At 38.3% G+C, this 18,959-nt stretch overlaps 1 protein-coding gene and 1 non-coding gene across 2 annotated transcripts in view; both read left to right on the plus strand.

Annotated features, from left to right (window-relative positions):
* Positions 1–18,959, plus strand: part of CCDC148 (coiled-coil domain containing 148) — a 146,120-nt gene that overhangs the window by 29,015 nt on the left and 98,146 nt on the right. Inside the window, 1 exon segment of the mRNA XM_060151487.1 lies at positions 1,236–1,442. Coding sequence (XP_060007470.1) covers positions 1,236–1,442 — 207 coding nt within the window.
* Positions 2,187–2,339, plus strand: LOC132522523 (U12 minor spliceosomal RNA). Its single transcript, XR_009541264.1, has one exon. It is a non-coding gene; the product is annotated as a U12 minor spliceosomal RNA (small nuclear RNA).

Here is an 18,959-nt window from a genome sequence, read left to right on the forward strand (position 1 = left end):
CTTTATTTTATAGCAAATCCTTGTTGTGTAAAAAACATGTTATATAATAATTCATTCTGGATTTTACAAAACTCTTAATTTACTAAATTAGATCTTTCTTTTTATTCCCTATAGATTCTGTTTGCTTCTGTGACCAGCTGTCATTTTTAACTGTGTAGATTTTTATATTTGCCTACTATTAATATGATAAAGATTTTTGCATTTACTTCTTACATTGGGATAATTAGTATGCATTTCTGCATGGTGTATACTTCCTTAATGTTTGCCAAGTTTTAAGCATATTCTTGGCTTAGGGGAATAAAGCTAAGAAGTTTACCAAACAGAATTTAGAAGCTGATATTTGGTTTCAGTGAAGCCATAGCCCGTTTCATTATGTACTTAATTAACCATACCTAAGTTATTTTTTTTAGGTAGGACCAACCTTATGCTGCTCGCTAGCTTCTTTTCTCACATCGCTTAGGGGTTAAGTAATGTATCAAATTCAGAGATGTGGTCTATACTGGCAAAATAAAGAATTATTTAGAGCACTGACTCTCAATTGCAGGAGACACACCTCTATATAAGTATTTCAGAATCACCTACAGAGATTTTTCGAACTACTCAGGCTATCTCCCGTCCTGTTCTTTCCCTCAAGACTCAAATCTCCCAGGGTTGGGATTCACTGGCAGCAGGAACTATTGGTACCTATGTAAGAATATCATGTCCCTCAGGAGTGTGGGATGGGAAGGGCTACTGTCATTGCTATAAATACTTCAAGTTTAGATGTCTGAACATCTGATTGTTTCAGTAATCAAGGGCAAACTGAGTTTTCAGGATTATTGTGGCAATTTTTAATGTTTATTAGCATATATCTAACTGAAGCACCTGGAGTCACTGTTAATACAGCAAAGCTGATTTAAAGATGGAGTATTTTTGAAATTATATGTAGGGGAAATCATATTTTCTGCTCATAGATTCATTGCTATATAGGGGTAGAAGTTGTTTTAGGGCTGTCTGGTCTGACTCCATCCTGTATAAAACTTAAAAACATTTAATGACTGGTCCTCAGTCACCAGTTAGCCATGGGCTCAGAACTCTGGGACTGGTACTTGGTCCTGGTTGTTGTATTTACTATTAAGATGTTTGTCCCTTATTTTTCAAAATCATTGGTTATAATTCATTTTATTCACTTTTGTAACAATGACATAAAGCGTAGGCTCAGTTTCATAAGCGTTTACCACCTGTTACCTTTTCAGGTCGAACATGAAAAATATTGTGACCAATATCGCTTTGCTAAGGAGCAGCGAAAGATCCTGATAGCAAGTTGGAGTAAGAATAGGAGAGACTTTATACAGAAGGCTGTGCTGACAGTGGTCGAGGCCTGTGCAACTCATGAAATGGAAAACATGTTGGTTAAGGATAGGAAAAAGCAACAGGAAGTGTGTGCTGATCTGAAAGCCAAGGTGAGACGCTTTGCAGAAGATGCTTTAGTATTTGCCTGGGTATTCACTTAAGAATTCACTTTTCCCTTTTGTTCAATTCCAACCTAAAGTCCCATTTCTCTAAAAAGCCTATTTTGAATACAATTGTTAGTTCAAACCATATGAAATTGAAATTCTTTTAGATCAAAAATTGTGAACAATCAACAATTTCATACGGTTCAACCTGAAGTTACTATAACAGGAGGTGAGTATTGAAGTTTTGATTGAGGATGTCCAATACCAACCACAAATGCTGTACATCAGAGTGAGGTGCTGGATGAAAATGCAGAATGTAATTATAAAGTAAATGTCTGACGCTGCTCCAGACTCATGGACCTCTCATTCACATTAAAGATGTTTTTTAAAAAAAGGGTCAAATTATGAAGAGGAGGGAGGATTTGTGAAGAGAAACATTGAGGAGAGCTTGATGGGCTGTGTGTGAGCACTCAGCAGAGTGAGGGGGGAGCAGACAGGGTTTTCCTCCTGCTCAGACCCAGCGAGGGGCCTCCAGGATGACTTGGAGAGTTGAGTGTGTAACCCCTGTAGTTGGAGGCTTGAGCACTGGTGTCTGACACTCGCAGGGAAATATAGAGGAATTACATTAGTGGCAGAACTGAAAACAAGAGTGGCTGCTGTGCCTGGTCACGGGTGCATGAGTCCTGGAGGCCCCATGTGAATATGGCCTCTCTAGGAGCGTTGGAAGGGCCACCAAACATGAATTGTATCATGCCTTAAACTTATGAGTAAGGAAAATAATGATTTGGGGTGGTGCCAAATCCTTACTGCTAATGTGAGGTGAATTTTTGAGTGGGTAAAGGTTGCCCCTAAGGTGACCTGCTTATTTTGCAGGATGCCTGGGAGTTGTGATTTGGCAATCCACCTTATACTTAAAGAGTAGAATGGTCTGAACCATACAAACTGGAGAAGCTGAGACAGGACCCGGGAGCTAACTAATTCCCCGAGCAGGGGACTGGTCGGACCTCACAAAATTGCCAACAATATTATTACCCATGAAACTGTTGAACCTGGAGTTGGTGACCTTAGCCAGCTCTCTGAAACTTAGTAGTTCTGTAACTGCAGTATAATGCCAACTGCTTGTTTGTGGTTGAGAAATAAAGATACATGTGGCATACGCACACACACAGTTGTATTGAGTTACAGCATACATACAGTGCCCAAATATTAATTTACTGATAAATGACATGGTAGGATGATGATGGCGCAACAAGAAATTATATTCTCTTGATAGAAAAAATAAGCTGGTAGATGTTATATTATAGCAGTTAATAACATATAGAAACAAATGTCTCTATTTTAAAACATTAGAGGAAAAATGTCTGCTCTGCATTATTTTCTTTTTTTAATATTTATTTATTTGGTTGTGCCAGGTCTTAGTTGCGGCAGGCGGGCTCCTTAGTTGCGGCATGCATGTGGTATCTAGTTCCCTGACCAGGGATTGAATCCGGGCCCCCTGCATTGGGAGCGCAGAGTCTTAACCACTGCACCACCAGGGAAATCCCTGCATTTTTTTAAACAAAAATATATTTCTTTTGACATTGCATAAGCTTAGGACCTAAAAGCAATAGAAGCTGCATCAAGCCCTATCTACCATGGGCTACAGAGCTAATGTGTGTTTCTTCTCCATCTGTGACTGATTAGGAACACTCAGTGACTCTAAAAAAAAAAGGTGGAGGGTAGTCAGGGGCCACGACAAGTCCTTATGTACTCCTAGTCTGTTTATACTCATTTTGCACACATTATCATTAGCCCTTAAACTATGCTGTAGGTGATATTTTCTTTTTATTGTATTACCTTGAGGTAAACATACATGCAGTAGAGCACACAGAACCTAAGTGTACTATTGAATAAAGTTTTATAAATATATGCTGCCCATAGAAATACCATCAGGGTCAAGGTATAGAACCGCTCAGAAGACTCTCTCATGCCTTCTCAGTATATACTGGCCCCATTCATGACCACTATTCTGAATTCATCACCATAGGTTAGTTTTGCTTATTGGTGAATTTCATATGAATCGAATCATACAGTATATACTCTTTTACACTTCTTTCACTCATCATATCTGTGAGTTTCGTCCTTGTTGCATGTTGCAATTATTTGTTCTTTTTTATAGCTGGGTAGTACTTCCTACATAATATACATGTACCACAATTTATTTGTATGTTCTCCTATTGATGGGAATTTGTGTTGCTTTCAGGTTTTTGCTGTTATGATAATGGTGCTATGAACATTCTTGAACATGTCTTATGGTGGTCATAGGCCCTCATATCTCTTGGATAAGTACCTAGGAGTGGAATCGCTGCATCATAAGGCTCATGGGTGTTTCACTTTAGTAAAGACTGCCAAATAGTTTTCCAAAGTGGTTATATAAATTTGCAACCACTTTCAGTTGCTCCACATCCTCACCAACATTGATGTTGCCAATCTTTCACTTCAGCTAATCTGATGGATGTGTAGTGGCACCTCATTATGATTTTCATTTGCATTTAGAATAAAGATATTGAGCAGCTTTTCTTATGCATATTGGCCATTTGAATATTCTCTTTTGTGAAATGGCCACTTAGGTCCTTTGCCCATTTTTCTATTCCATCGCCTGCCTTTTTTTCTTACTCATTTGTATGTTCTTTATATATTCTGTATGCAGGTTCTATTTTTTTCTCCCAATCTGTAACTTGTCTCTTCACACTCTTAACATTGTTTTTTCATAAACAAACCTTCTTAATTTTAATGAAATTCTGTTTTTTTTTAATTTTAAATGTCTTTGAGGTATAAGTTATATACTGTACAAATCACCCTTTTTAGTGTACAGTTCTGAGTTTTGACAAATGCCTGACACGTAACCTCCCCTGCAGTCAGGATGTAGAACTGTTCCATCACTGTCAGCCATCCTTCATGCCTCTTTGTAGTCAACACCTCACCCACCTTCAGCCTTTGGCAACTACTGATCTCTGTCCCTATAGTTTGCCTATTCTAAAATGTCATATAAATGTAACCATTATAGTATGCGCTTTTTTGAGTCTGGCTTTTTTCCCTTAGCATAATGCCTTTGAAATCCAGCCACGTTATTGTGTATGTCAATAGTTTTGTCGTTTTTATTGCTGTGTAGTATTCCATGATATGGGTTTATCACAGTTTATCCATTCACCAGTTGTCTTCAGTTTTTGGCAATTAGTGTACTTTGCTTATGGTGGGAGTAGGCTTCAGGCTTTCCCTGTGAACCTGAGCCCAAGAGAGAGACTTGCTCCTCTTGCACCTTCTGCTGCAGTAGGTTCTTACTAGCCCCTTGCTAGCCTGGCTGGGGAAGAGGCATTCTGCTTTCTTGGTTCAGCCTCAGTCTTGGGCAGGACCTATGTCCCTGGGTCTTGGGGCCAGGACCTACTCAGTAGCTGTGCCCTCCTCCCCAGGGCAGATGAACTCCAGACTCGCCTCTGGTCTTGCTTGTTCCTTTGAGGGAGAGAGCTTGCTGCTTCTTCCCCAGGAGAGGAAGATTTCTTTGTTCCCTTTCCCCAGCTGTAAAGGGTCTATACTTGCGCCCTGGTGAGTTTGCTGCTCTGCATCCCTCCCCACCCACAGCGCCTTTTGTTCAGTAGGGTTTTGTTCCTCTCTCGCTGATTTGCACACCCATAGGGAACTTCCTCTGCTTGCTTACCCTGACCTCCATCTTTCTTAGGAGCATTCTGTGAGGTCTGTAGAGAAAAGCCTGTGAAGGGGTGTAAATTCCCCTTACGTCTGTAGCTTCCATGGGTTTTATACAGAAGCTAACACTCTGCCACAGCAGCAATTGTTAAAGTGTAACTATGGGATCATCACAGTTTTACCTGCAATCTTCTTATCCCTTCTAGGATGGCCTTGTCTTTCCCAGGGGCTCTGCCTCAGGTAAGCCAGTCTGTCTTACCAGAAAGGTAAGACATCTACCTTTCTTTAAATCTCAGGCTAGTTTATTGCCCCATGACCTCTTCTCCGATGGGTTCAAGAAAAGTTTTGATGTTGTAGGCTATTCAGCTTTTTCTTGTGGTTAAAGTTGGAGCAACATTTTCCTGCTTTCTGGAAGGTCCTAATGAAATACTATTTATCAATCTTTTATGTGCTCTATTTAAGAAATCATTGGATAGTGGCATGGGGTCATTTTCAAAGGTCTGAGATTTTCCTGCCCAGCAAAGCTCTTGCCAGAGGTTTGGGCTCCACCCAAAACAGTGAGGTGGAACAGCAATAAATGGTAACCTGAAGGTGGAAGAGAATTAGCTAAAGGAAAATGTGTATGGGGACTTTTCCAGGAACAGTCCAGACAAGAAAACTGATAGGAGGGCAAGAGTCAGCATTAAGCACCTGCCGGGTTTACTGGGGACAGCGTCAGTCACCAGTCCAATGAGAACTCTGCTTCTCCCCTTTACCTCTCCTCCCCTTTTCCCTCCCACTCCTGGACTCTGATGGCCTAAGCATGTAGGGAATGAAAGGAAATGTTATCTTCTGAATAAAGAGGGAAGAGTTGCTTAATCTCTTAGAACTAGACAATTTAATTTTGAATCAAGACTGTATTTTGTGACTTAAAGTGACTGTGGGACCCTCTGTAACCCAAGAGTGAGCCATGGGTTCTGCTTAGTTTTCATCTAGTGACAGGAGAAACATCTGAATGGGGGACAAAAATAAGGCAGTGTTTTGATTATTTCCCATACATCATGCTGCCCAACGTATCAGGCGTATTCTGTGGAGAGCCCCCAACATCTCAGGCATTCGAATAGATGCTTTATAGGCATTTTCTGATATTACCCTCAATGACAAATCCAAGTTAAAATGTGCAAGGGGTGCTGTAGAGCACTCACCCATGAAATCAGGAGCTGGGGTCAGTGGAGACAACATAATATGGAGTCTCCACAGAGACACATGGTCACAATATGGTGAACAACTATCTCTGAACTTTTGGAGTTGCAGCCTCCAAAGAGTAAATGTGGGCAGAGAGTGGAGAAATTGGAACATAAAGTAAATTGTGGTAAAATGGATTCTATTTTCCATAGAGACAGTGTTATCGTTGGAGTTTGTGTTCCTGATCAAGGACTGAGACTCAGTAAATTATAGCTCGGACCAAAAATATATCATAAAAGAAAAGGGGTAACTCTATTGATTCAGTAGTAATTAAAAATATTAAATTATGCTCATTTTTTTAACCTGTAAAGAAACTTGGAGATTTATCCCTAGTCTTCATTTTACAAGTCTGAAGGGTGAAGTCCTGAAAGATAAAGTGACCCGCCTTAAGGTTCACGCCAGCTCAGTTGATTTGAAATTCCGTATTATCACTGCCCTACACAGCTTTGCATACAAGAATCTTACAAAATAAATGGAAGACATTTATTATACTGTGGGCCCCAGTGTGCTATAAAATAGACTCACAGAATGTGAAAAATATTACTTCATTGTGTCATAAATTTGACCTTTCTAAAACCAACATGCTAGCTATAATAAACATTAAACATTTAACCATAATTTTGTTCTTAGTCTTGGAATTTAAAGGGGCTTGTGGGGGATGATTTAGACGATTTGTGTCTTTAAGAAAAGAGTTAAAGGAATTTTGAAATAATGAGTTCTCTGTCTCTGTTTTATTTTGGTTTTCCATCAGTAACTGCTGCTGTAGCAAGTAGAGGCTTTTAGGCCTCTCACAAGAGGGCTGAGATGAAAGTGGGAAAGTAGAGATCTTATTCTCCTGCTCCCACAAAACCTGCTCTTTGTTGCCCTAAATTTTCCTAGACTACCAGCCCCAGACCGTCCTGGCACTAGCCTAGACCACTCTGTTAGCTGTGCACTTGACTCCTTAACATCCTCGTCTGTCTACAGAATGGCTGGGGAGCCTCATTCCCAGATCTGTCTCACAGTTGACTTTCTCTGTGTCCATACTGGGTGGCCAAGTACTACTAAGGAAAAGTCATCTTATCCGGACTCTCAATGAAATGTCAGCATGGGAATCCTTAGTCTTGTCCTTTGTTCACCAGTTCTTCCTATTCCCCTTATCACTGTTTCAAAGGATCACCTGTCCTTACAAGACTCTTACCTAACACCATACACCCTCCCCACCAGACTCCCAGGAGACAACCCACTTGCTACTTTATCAATAAAATGAAGTCATGGAGGTATGAAATCGACCCTTAATTCCTGCTTTGCCCACCCTGTGTCTGTCTCCTGCTAGTCCCCTGCTTCCCTCCCGATGGAGGATGTGATGTCTTCTACACAATGACATCCAGTCCTTCCCTCTGATGTTTGGGACTCTGACCCATCTAACCACTTTAGAAATTGGGTTCTACTGATTATCCCCTTTCCTTATTTTTTCTTTATTTTTACTCTGTGGGGTATTTCTCTCAGTCATCCTCTAGGACCTGGGCAGTCCCTATTCTCTACCCTTTCATTTGAAATCAGCCTTTTGAAAGAATAATCTATATTATATTTTTCTCCAGGACTTGTGACCTCTCCACTCCACCAAAATCCTCTCCTCTCTCCAAAGTGACCAGTGACCTCCATATTACCTAATCCAGTCAACACTTTTCCTTCCTGATCCTAGTGGACCTCTCACACTGAAAAATCTATGTCCCCTATACAACTGCAAGCAGGAACCCCATCTTATTCATCCTGGTATAACATACACCCCCTCCAACTCCTCTAGCCCTCCAACACCTCCCCCGCATCAGATTTTTCAGTGATTGGAACACATTTGGTGCTGAGTAACTTTTGTCGAAGTATGTAATAAGGCTTAGGCATTTTTTTCTCTTCTTCTTAATAACCTCTTGAGATAGTACTATTTTCACTACCTTCTTTTTACCTTATTTATGAGGGAATCTTGCTGTAGAAACAAGTATGTGGATGTGCAAAGTCATTAAGAAATGAAGTACAAGTCTTAATTGTCAACACTGAATACGCTTCAGAGTCACATGTGACTTTAAAAAGAAAACCTGATAATCTATAAAACTGAGGTATATTTTGGGCATGAATCATGTTACCAGGCACTTAGTTTTCTTCTTGACTTCATCTTGTTTTTGTGCCCTTTTCCCCCATCTCTAGCTAATGAACATCCTAACCAAGAAGCCATAGTAGTTAGGGAAGTCAGATAATGATGGGGTAGAAGACACCTTTTTGAATAAATAGCATTTGACCACCCTTTCCACACTTTGATCATTTCTCATGGCATCAACTCCTCCCATAATCTCCCTTCTCCACAGATTTCAGCCTCCTTTGCTTCTGGAGAATAGACTTAGACTTAGGTTTTACAAATCAGATGGTGTATGGTACTTTAATTTAAAATGTAGTTTTTGAGTTCCAATTCCAGTGATAATGAATAACCGATACCACCATAAACAACTATAAAACATGAACAAAATATTATTTTAAAAAATGTTTGCAGGCATTGGACAGCCAGTGCCTGGATAAGATCCTTGAAATAAAACTTTGAAGGTGAGCCCTATATTTGCTCAGAATTTCTTCCTGACATCCTGTGTTTTTTCTTTTTTCTTTTTTTTCCCCCATGCTACACGGCTTTCAGGATCTTAGTTCCCCAATCAGGGATTGAACCTGGGCCCTGGGCAGTGAAAGCGTGGAGTCCTAACCACTGGACTGCCAGGAAATTCCCCTGACATCATCTTTTAATATAAGGTGGAGAGAGAAATAACCCAAGCAGAAAATTATAATCTTGATAGCTGAAGGAAGCAGATATTGGAGTTTGGCCTACAAAGGCACCTGAGATTTGGAGGATAGGGTACCAGAGATGAAGGTACAGCAGATAAAGAGCCTCCAAAATGCCTACAAAAATATCTCATGGGTCCTTTGCCAAATTTTAAGCTCTGAATGCAGAGAATGAGATGCCAAAAGGCCAAGAGAGAAAAACTACTGGTAGGCTGATAACTGAATAGAAATTTCAGAGGTCACACAGTTTTGGGGAGGTGTAGATATTTGAGTCCTAGCCCAGCTTATGTGGAGAAATCCTGGTGAACATTCTAGACGTTCAGCTGAAACTCCAGGAAGGTCATGCCTTAAGGGTATGGGCTGCACTCGAGGATTATGGACAAAACTGAAACAGACCTACCATAAAAAAAGTAAAAATAAATCATCAACACAATCCAGGAGATTTTGTGGCAATTTAACTACCTTCCAGACTAAAGACTCAACATTGTTTAGAGAAAAATAATATAACTTAGAGCCTCTAGGATATATCCTTCACAATGTTCAGCCCCAGATAAAAATTACCAAACATTCAAAGAAACAGGAAAAAGTGACTGATTATAAAGGAATAAAACAGTCTCAGAAATGAACTAGATATTGCAGTTAAAAGGTAAGAACTACAAAATAATTATGACAAATGTGTTAAAGAAAATGGAAGAAAAGATGAAAAAATGGATGAAAATATGGAATATTTCAGTAGAGAATTAGAATATATAAAAATGAATCAAATGGACATTCTAGAAATGTAAAATATAATACCTGAATTTAAGAACTCATTGGATGAGCCTTAAGAGCAGACTAGACATTATGAGAAGGTAGAATTAATGAACTTGTAGATCAATAGACGATCTTCAAAATGAAGTACATGAAGAGAAAAATAATAAAATGAAAGCAGAATAGAGAACATAAGAGAGATATGGAACATAGTAAAAAGGTTTAATATACAGGTAATTGAAGTCCCAGAAAGAGGAGAGAGAGAATGAGATAGAGACAGTATTGAAGAAATAACATACAAGAGCTTACCAAATTTGATGAATGACATTAATCTATATTTTCAAGAAACTCAGCAAACTCCTAAGATGGATAAATACAAAGAAAAGTATTCCGAGGCACATATAATGAAACTACTGAAATGAAAGGTAAAGAGAAACACAGTTATATGAAGAGACAGATATGGCATGGAGAGCCATCTTGCTGGTGTGATCCCAAGCAAATACAGCATGTTCTGGGGTCAGTGATGATGGCAGCAACTTCCTGATTGTGCCAGAGCCAGTATGACCTTTGCCAGACCAGCTCTGTGATGTGTGGTTCTAGATGTTATTCCTGGAAACTTCGTCTAGAGCTTGCTTCTCAGACCCTTCCAAAGACTGTGAACTTTCTAAAGCCCTTTAATTCTTTCCTTCTTTAACTAGGGTGGATTCTCTTTTACACAACTAATAAATTGACACAGATGATGTCTGGGTCTTGCTGGGCTATTCTAACTTGCCTGTGTGCTGACTGCAGGTTAAGATGAGCAGGAGTTGGAACCAATAATGGCCCATCACTTACCTGGTCAAGCTGGAACTGATGCTCTAGGCACACGGTACCCTGTATAGGATCACCTCAAAGGGAGAGGTAACCACAAAAAACTTACCCATCAGTCACATGGCCTGAAGGACTAGATGCAGGGGAAAGGTTGCTTTTACCACACGATAACAATCTTTCAATGTCCACAGTGTTATTTACTTCTATTTATATTTCTGGCATCATCTCAGGGGTGTTTTCTTTGGTTATGAGAGATAATGCAAGTTTCTTCTTGGGAATTAATGATCCTCACATTATATGTTTCCTGGATCAAAAAAGAAAAAAAATGCAGTTAGAAAAACTTGGATATTTAGTTTACCACAGGAACTGGCAAGGATTCAGTGGTTTCTGCCAATTTAGAGCATTTGTTCATGAATATCTCGGTGTGGTTAACTGTGCCATGCACCATCCACACAATCAGTGTTATCAATGAATCTCGTACAGTGCTGGATGGACCCAGGGGCCCTATAGACTCTGCAGTTGGAGACATTGACAGAGAAGTTCTCTGTGGTTAACCTTAGATATAGTATCAGCGGAATCAAGAGAGCTTTGAGGAATCATAGGCATTGATACTAGAGTGATTTTTGCTCACAGAGGCAGATGGCATTTTCTCTATACAGCTATATTATGTTATCTATGGCTCTTGGCAGGTAGCTAATTGAAATTGCACAGGGCTTAGGGACTTGATGAATCTATGTATTTGTTCCAAATAATATATTCAAAGTAGCCCTACTCTTAAAATGTCTTAGTTTTAAAAAACATATTTGTCAGCATTGGGGTCTATTTATAAAGTCTAAAAGAGACTGTACTTTTTAATGTTCTTTGCAACAAGAGCCTTATGTTTCAGTGGCAAGTCATAACAATTCACAAGATGTCTTGCAAATGAGGATACTTCATGTGACATACTTTGTATGGGATATTTGTATTTTACAGTAACTTTGTTCAGTATAACTTCAGGAAATCATAATTTCAAGGACTGGGTAATTTAAGAGAGGAGGCCACAACTTGGAGTCAGAAAGCCAGTATTTTAAAAAATTTTTATTAAAAATGAATACATATCTACTAAAAAAAATGTGTGCCTCATTTTAACAGAATAGAGAATCCAGAAATAGGCCCACACATCCATGGTCAATTGATTTTAAACAAAGATACAAAGTCAATTTTGTGGAGAAAGGGTAGTTTTATGTGCAAATGGTGTGGGAACCATTGAATATTCAGATGCAAAAATAAATGAATCTTGATACATACCTTGTGACCTATACAAAAATTAACTCAAAATGGATCACTGACCTAAGTGTAAAACTGAAAACTACAAAACACAGGGAAAGACAACATAGGAGAAAATCTTTACGACCTTGGGTTGGACAAAGATTTCTTAAACACGACACTAAAAGCACTACCCCTAAAAGAAAAAAAAAAATGACCATTTGGACTTTCTCAAAATTAAGAATTCCTGCTCATAGAAAGATACTGTGAAGGCAATAAAAAGGCAGGCCTTCCAGTAGGAGAAGATATTTGCAAATCACATATCTGATGAAGGACTTGTATTTGAATTTATAAAGAATTATCAGGATTTACAAAGTGTTTTGTTTACTTAATGATAAGTAAACAAACAACTCAATTAAAAAGTAAAATATTAGAAAAATCACAAAACAAGTTATATGGCAAATAAGACATGAAAGTATGCTCAATATTATTAGTCATTAGAGAAAAGAAAATTAAAACCATCATGGGATATAAGTATATACCTATTAGTCTAAAATAAAAAATCTGACCATACCAAATATTGCCAAAAATGTGGAACAACTTGAATTCTCATACATTCCTGGTGGGACTGCAAACTGATAGTCACTTTGCAAAACATTATTGCAATTTTTTGTTTTTGGAAGTGCATCATATGAGTTTATTGACACTTCTAAGAAGCCTAAGAAGACCTATTTTGAATAGGTTTCTAAATACAGAATTTTTTATAAGTATTTATGCAGACCTTTCACGATATATATTACAGAGAGGCAAGATTTCCTACTCTTTTTTTTTCTGTTCTTTTTTTTTTAATTCAAACAAAAAGTCACAAAAATTTTAATCATCCTCATCACTTCACTCAGTCCCATGTAATTAATTTTTTTTATCTTGATCTTTTGTTAGCGCTTTTATGAATTCATCAGTTTTCCATTAGAGTTCTGAAAATGCTTAGTCATTCAGTTCAGCAGTATAGTCAGTTACCAGAAACATGTACTTGTCAGAGTCTTTTCCATGATTCCTTGAAGATGAAACCCTTTTATAGGAACATTTTTGCAAAAGCATCAGAGTACACCCAGAACTGTCTGTAAATGACAAAAGACTTAAAATGACCATGGTTAAAGATTTGATGAAAGTTCATAGTAATGCAATTGACAAAGAAATTTAGTTATTCCTGAGATATACATTTTAAAGTAATAACTAGAATTATGACTCATAACATTATACCAGAACATACAAGATTTTTAGAAATTTCATGCAATGTCTGAAACATTTATATTAACATATTTCCATACAAATAACCCAAAGAAAGTTTAGTATTAGTTGTTTTTAGTTTGTTTGTTTGTTTATACTGCAGGTTCATATTAGTCATCAATTTTATACACATCAGTGTATACATGCCAATCCCAATCGCCCAGTTCAGCACACCACCATCCCCACCCCACCACAGTTTTCCCACCTTGGTGTCCATACGTTTGTTCTGTATATTTGTGTCTCAACTTCTGCTCTGCAAACCGGTTCATCTGTACCATTTTTCTACGTTCCACATACATGCGTTAATATACGATATTTGTTTTTCTCATTCTGACTTACTTCACTCTGTATGACAGTCTCTAGATCCATCCACATCTCAACAAATGACTCAATTTAGTTCCTTTTTATGGGTGAGTAATATTCCATTGTGTATGTATATATATATATATATATATATATATATATATATACACCACATCTTCTTTATCCATTCATCTGTCGATGGGCATTTAGGTTGCTTCCATGACCTGGCTATTGTAAATAGTGCTGCAGTGAACATTGGGGTGTATGTGTCTTTTTGAATTATGGTTTTCTCTGGATATATACCCAGTAGTGGGATTGCTGGATCATATGGTGATTCTATTTTTAGTTTTTTAAGGAACCTCCATACTTTTCTCCATAGTGGCTGTATCAATTTACATTCCCACCAACAGTGCAAGAGGGTTCCCTTTTCTCCACACCCTCTCCAGCATTTGATGTTTGTAGATTTTCTGATGATGGCCATTTTGACTGGTGTGACGTGATACCTCATTGTAGTTTTGATTTGCATTTCTCTAATAATTAGTGATGTTGAGCAGCTTTTCATGTGCTTCTTGGCTATCTGTATGTCTTCTTTGGAGAAATGTCTATTTATGTCTTCTGCCCATTTTTGAATTGGGTTTCTTTAATATTGAGCTGCATGAGCTGTTTATATATTTTGGAGATTAATCCTTAGTCCGTTGATTTGTTTGCAAATATTTTCTCCCATTCTGAGGGTTGTCTTTTTGTCTTGTTTATGGTTTCCATTGCTGTGCAAAAGCTTTTAAGTTTCATTAGGTCCTATTTGTTTATTTATTTATTTTAATTTTTAGAGTATGTGGGCCTCTCACTGTTGTGGCCTCTCTCGCTGTGGAGCACAGGCTCTGGACGCGCAGGCTCAGCGGCCATGGCTCACGGGCCCAATCGCTCCGCAGCATGTGGGATCCTCCCAGACCGGGGCACAAACCCGTGTCCCCTGCATCGGCAGGCGGACTCTCAACCACTGCACCACAAAGGAAGCCCTGTTTATTTTTGTTTTTATTTCCATTACTCTAGGAGGTGGGTCAAAAAAGATCTTGGTGTGATTTATGTCAAATAGTGTTCTTCCTATGTTTTCCTCTAAGAGTTTTATAGTGTCCGGTCTTAACATTTAGGTCTTGAATCCATTTTGAGTTTATTTTTGTGTATGGTGTTAGGGAGTGTTCTAATTTCATTCATTTACATGTAGCTGTCCAGTTTTCCCAGCATCACTTATTGAAGACACTGTTTTTTCTCCATTGTATATCTTTGCCTCCTTTGTTATAGATTACTTGACCATAGGTGCGTGGGTTTATCTCTGGGCTTTCTATCTTGTTCCATTGATCTCTGTTTCTGTTTTTGTGCCAGTACCATATTGTCTTGATTACGGTAGCTTTGTAGTATAGTCTGAAGTCAGGGACTCTGCTTCCTCCAGCTCCATTTTTTTCCCTCAAGACTGCTTTGGCTATTCGGGGTCTTTTGTGTCTCCATACATATTTTAAGATTTTTTGTTCTAGTTCCGTAAAAAATGCCATTGGTAATTTGATAGGGATTGCATTGAATCTGCAGATTGCTTTGGGTAGTATAGTCATTTTCACAATATTGATTCTTCCAATCCAAGAATATGGTATATCTATCCATCTGTTGGTATCATCTTTAATTTCTTTCATCAGTGTCTTATAGTTTTCTGCATACAGGTCTTTTGTCTCCCTAGGTAGGTTTATTCCTAGGTATTTTATTCTTTTTGTTGCAATGGTAAATGGGAGTGTTTCCATAATTTCTTTCAGATTTTTCATCATTAGTGTATAGGAATGCAGGATATTTCTGTGCATTAATTTTGTATCCTGCAACTTTACCAAATTCATTGATTAGCTCTAGTAGTTTTCTGGTGGCATTTTTAGGATTCTCTATGTATAGTATCATGTCATCTGCAAACAGTGACAGTTTTACTTCTTCTTTTCCACTTTGTATTCCTTTTATTTCTTTTTCTTCTCTGATTGCCATGGCTAGGACTTCCAAAACTATGTTGAATAATAGTGGTGAGAGTGGACATCCTTGTCTTGTTCCTGATCTTAGAGGAAATGCTTTCAGTTTTTCACCATTGAGAATGATGTTTGCTGTGGATTTGTCTTATATGGCCTTTATTATGTTGAGGTAGGTTCCCTCTATGCCCACTTTGTGGGGAATTCTTATCATAAATGGGTGTTGAATGTTGTCAAAAGCTTTTTCTGCATCTATTGAGATGATCATATGGTTTTTATTCTTCAGTTTGCTAATATGGTGTATCACATTGATTGATTTGCATATATTGAAGAATCCTTGCATCCCTGGGATAAATTCCACTTGATCATGGTGTATGATCCTTTTAATGTGTTGTTGGATTCTGTTTACTAGTATTTTGTTGAGGATTTTTGCATCTATATTCATCAGTGATATTGGTCTGTAGTTTTCTTTTTTTGTAGTATCTTTGTCTGGTTTTGGTGTGAGGGTGATGGTGGCCTCCTAGAATAAGTTTGGGGGTGTTCCTTCCTCTGCAATTTTTTGGAAGAGTTTGAGAAAGATGGGTGTTAGCTCTTCTCTAAATGTTTGATAGCATTCACCTGTGAACCTATCTGGTCCTGGACTTTTGTTTGTTGGAAGATTTTTCATCACAGTTTCAATTTCATTACTTGTGATTGGTCTGTTCATATTTTCTATTTCTTCCTGGTTCAGTCTTGGAAGGTTACACCTTTCTAAGAATTTGTCCATTTCTTCCAGGTTGTCCATTATATTGGCATAGCGTTGCTTGTAGTAGTCTTTTAGGATGCTTTGTATTTCTGCGGTGTCTGTTTTAACTTCTCCTTTTTCATTTCTAATTTTATTTATTTGAGTCCTCTCCCTATTTTTCTTGATGAGTCTGGTTAATGGTTTATCAATTTTGTTTATCTTCTCAAAAAACCAGCTTTTAGTTTTATTGATCTTTGCTATTGTTTTTCTTGTTTCTATTTCATTTATTTCTGCTCTGATCTTTATGATACTTTTCCTCTGCTAACTTTGGGTTTTGTTTGCTCTTCATCTCTAGTTCCTTTAGGTGTAAGGTTAGATTGTTTACTTGATATTTTTCTTGTGTCTTGAGGTAGGCTTGTATAGCTATAAACGTCCCTCCTAGAACTGCTTTTGCTGCATCCCATAGGTTTTGGATCGTCGTGTTTTCATTGTCATTTGTCTGTAGGTATTTTTTGATATCTTCTTTTATTTCGTCAGTGATCTCTTGGTTATTTAGTAACGTATTGTTTAGTCTCTATGTGTTTGGGTTTTTTACGGTTTTTTCCTTGTATTTCACTTCTAATCTCATAGCGTTGTAGTCAGGAAAGATGCTTGATATGATTTCAATTTTCTTAAATTTACTCAGGCTTGATTTGTGACCCAAGATGTGACCCAAAATGTGATCTGTCCTGGAGAATGTTCCATGCACACTTGAGAAGACAGTGTAATCTGCTGTTTTGGGATGCAATGTCCTATAAATATCAATTAAATCTATCTGGTCTATTGTGTCATTTAAAGCTTGTGTTTCCTTATTAATTTACTGTTTGGATGATCTGTCCCTTGGTGTAAGTGGGGTGTTAAATCCCCCTACTATTATTGTGTTACTGACGATTTCTCCTTTCATGGTTGTTAGCAGTTGCCTTATGTGTTGAGGTGCTCCTATGTTGGGTGCATATATATTTATAATTGTTATATCTTCTTCTTGGATTGATCCCTTGATCATTATGTAGTGTCCTTCCTTGTCTCTTGTAACATTCTTTATTTTAAAGTCTGTTTTGTCTGATATGAGTATTGCTACTCCAGCTTTCTTTTGATTTACATTTGCATGAAATATCTTTTTCCATCCCCTCACTTTCAGTCTGTATGTGTCCCTAGGTCTGAAGTGGGTTTCTTATAGACAGCATATATATGGGTCTTATTTTTGTATCCATTCAGCAAGCCTGTGTCTTTTGGTTGGAGCATTTAATCCAGTCACGTTTAAGATAATTATCGATATGTATGTTCCTATGACCATTTTCTTAATTGTTTTGGGTTTCCTTTTGTAGGTCCTTTTCTTGTGTTTCCCACTTAGAGAAGTTCCTTTAGCATTTGTTGTAGAGCTGGTTTGGTGTTGCTAAATTCTCTTAGCTTTTGCTTGTCTGTAAACCTTTTGATTTCTCCATCGAATCTGAATGAGATCCCTGCCGGGTAGAGTAATCTTGGTTGTACGTTCTTCCCTTTCATCACTTTAACTGTATCATGCCACCCCTTCTGGCTTGTAGAGTTTCTGCTGAGAAATCAGCTGTTAACCTTACGGGAGTTCCCTTGTATGTTATTTTTCATTTTTCCCTTGCTGCTTTCAATAATTTTTCTTTGTCTTTAATTTTTGCCAATTTGATTACTATGTGTCTTGGCGTGTTTCTCCTTGGGTTTATACTGTATGGGACTTGCTCTGCTTCCTGGACTTGGGTGGCTATTTTGTTCCCCATGTTAGGGAAGTTTTTGACTATAATCACTTCAAATATTTTCTCGGGTCCTTTCTCTGTCTCTTCTCCTTCTCGGACCCCTATAATGTGAATGTTTTTGCATTTAATGTTGTCCCAGAGGTCTCTTAGGCTGTCTTCATTTCTTTTCATTCTTTTTTCTTTATTCTCTTCCGCACCAGTGAATTCCACCATTCTGTCTTCCAAGTCACTTATCTGTTCTTCTCCCTCCGTTATTCTGCTATTGATTCCTTCTAGTGTAGTTTTCATTTCAGTTATTGTATTGTTCATCTCTGTTTGTTTGTTCTTTAATTCTTCTAGGTCTTTGTTAAACATTTCTTGCATCTTCTTGATCTTTGCCTCCATTCTTTTTCCGAGGTCCTGGATCATCTTCACTATCATTATTCTGAATTCTTTTTCTGGAAGGTTGCCTATCTCCACTTCATTTAGTTGTTTTTCTGGGGTTTTATCTTGTTCCTTCATGTGGTACATAGCCCTCTGCCTTTTCATCTTGTCTGTCTTTCTGTGAATGTGGTTTTTGTTCCACAGGCTGCAGGACTGTAGTTCTTCTTGCTTCTGCTGTCTGCCCTCTAGTGGATGAATCTATCTAAGAGGTTTGATGGGAGGGACTGGTTGGTGTTGGGTAAAGCTGATTTGCTCTGGTGGGCAGAGGTCAGTAAAACTGTAATCCACTTGACTGTGGATCAGTGGGGCTGGGTTCCCTCCCTATTGGTTGTTTGGCCTGAGGCAACCCAACACTGGAGCCTACCTGGGCTCTTTGTTGGGGCTAATGACAGACTCTGGGAGTGCTCATGCCAAGGAATACTTCCCAGAACTTCTGCTGCCAGTGTCCTTGTCCCCACGGTGAGCCACAGCCCCCACCCCCCGCCTCTGCAGGAGACCCTCCAACACCGGCAGGTAGGTT

The sequence above is a fragment of the Lagenorhynchus albirostris genome, chromosome 6, assembly GCF_949774975.1.
Source record: "Lagenorhynchus albirostris chromosome 6, mLagAlb1.1, whole genome shotgun sequence".
NCBI lineage: Eukaryota > Metazoa > Chordata > Mammalia > Artiodactyla > Delphinidae > Lagenorhynchus > Lagenorhynchus albirostris.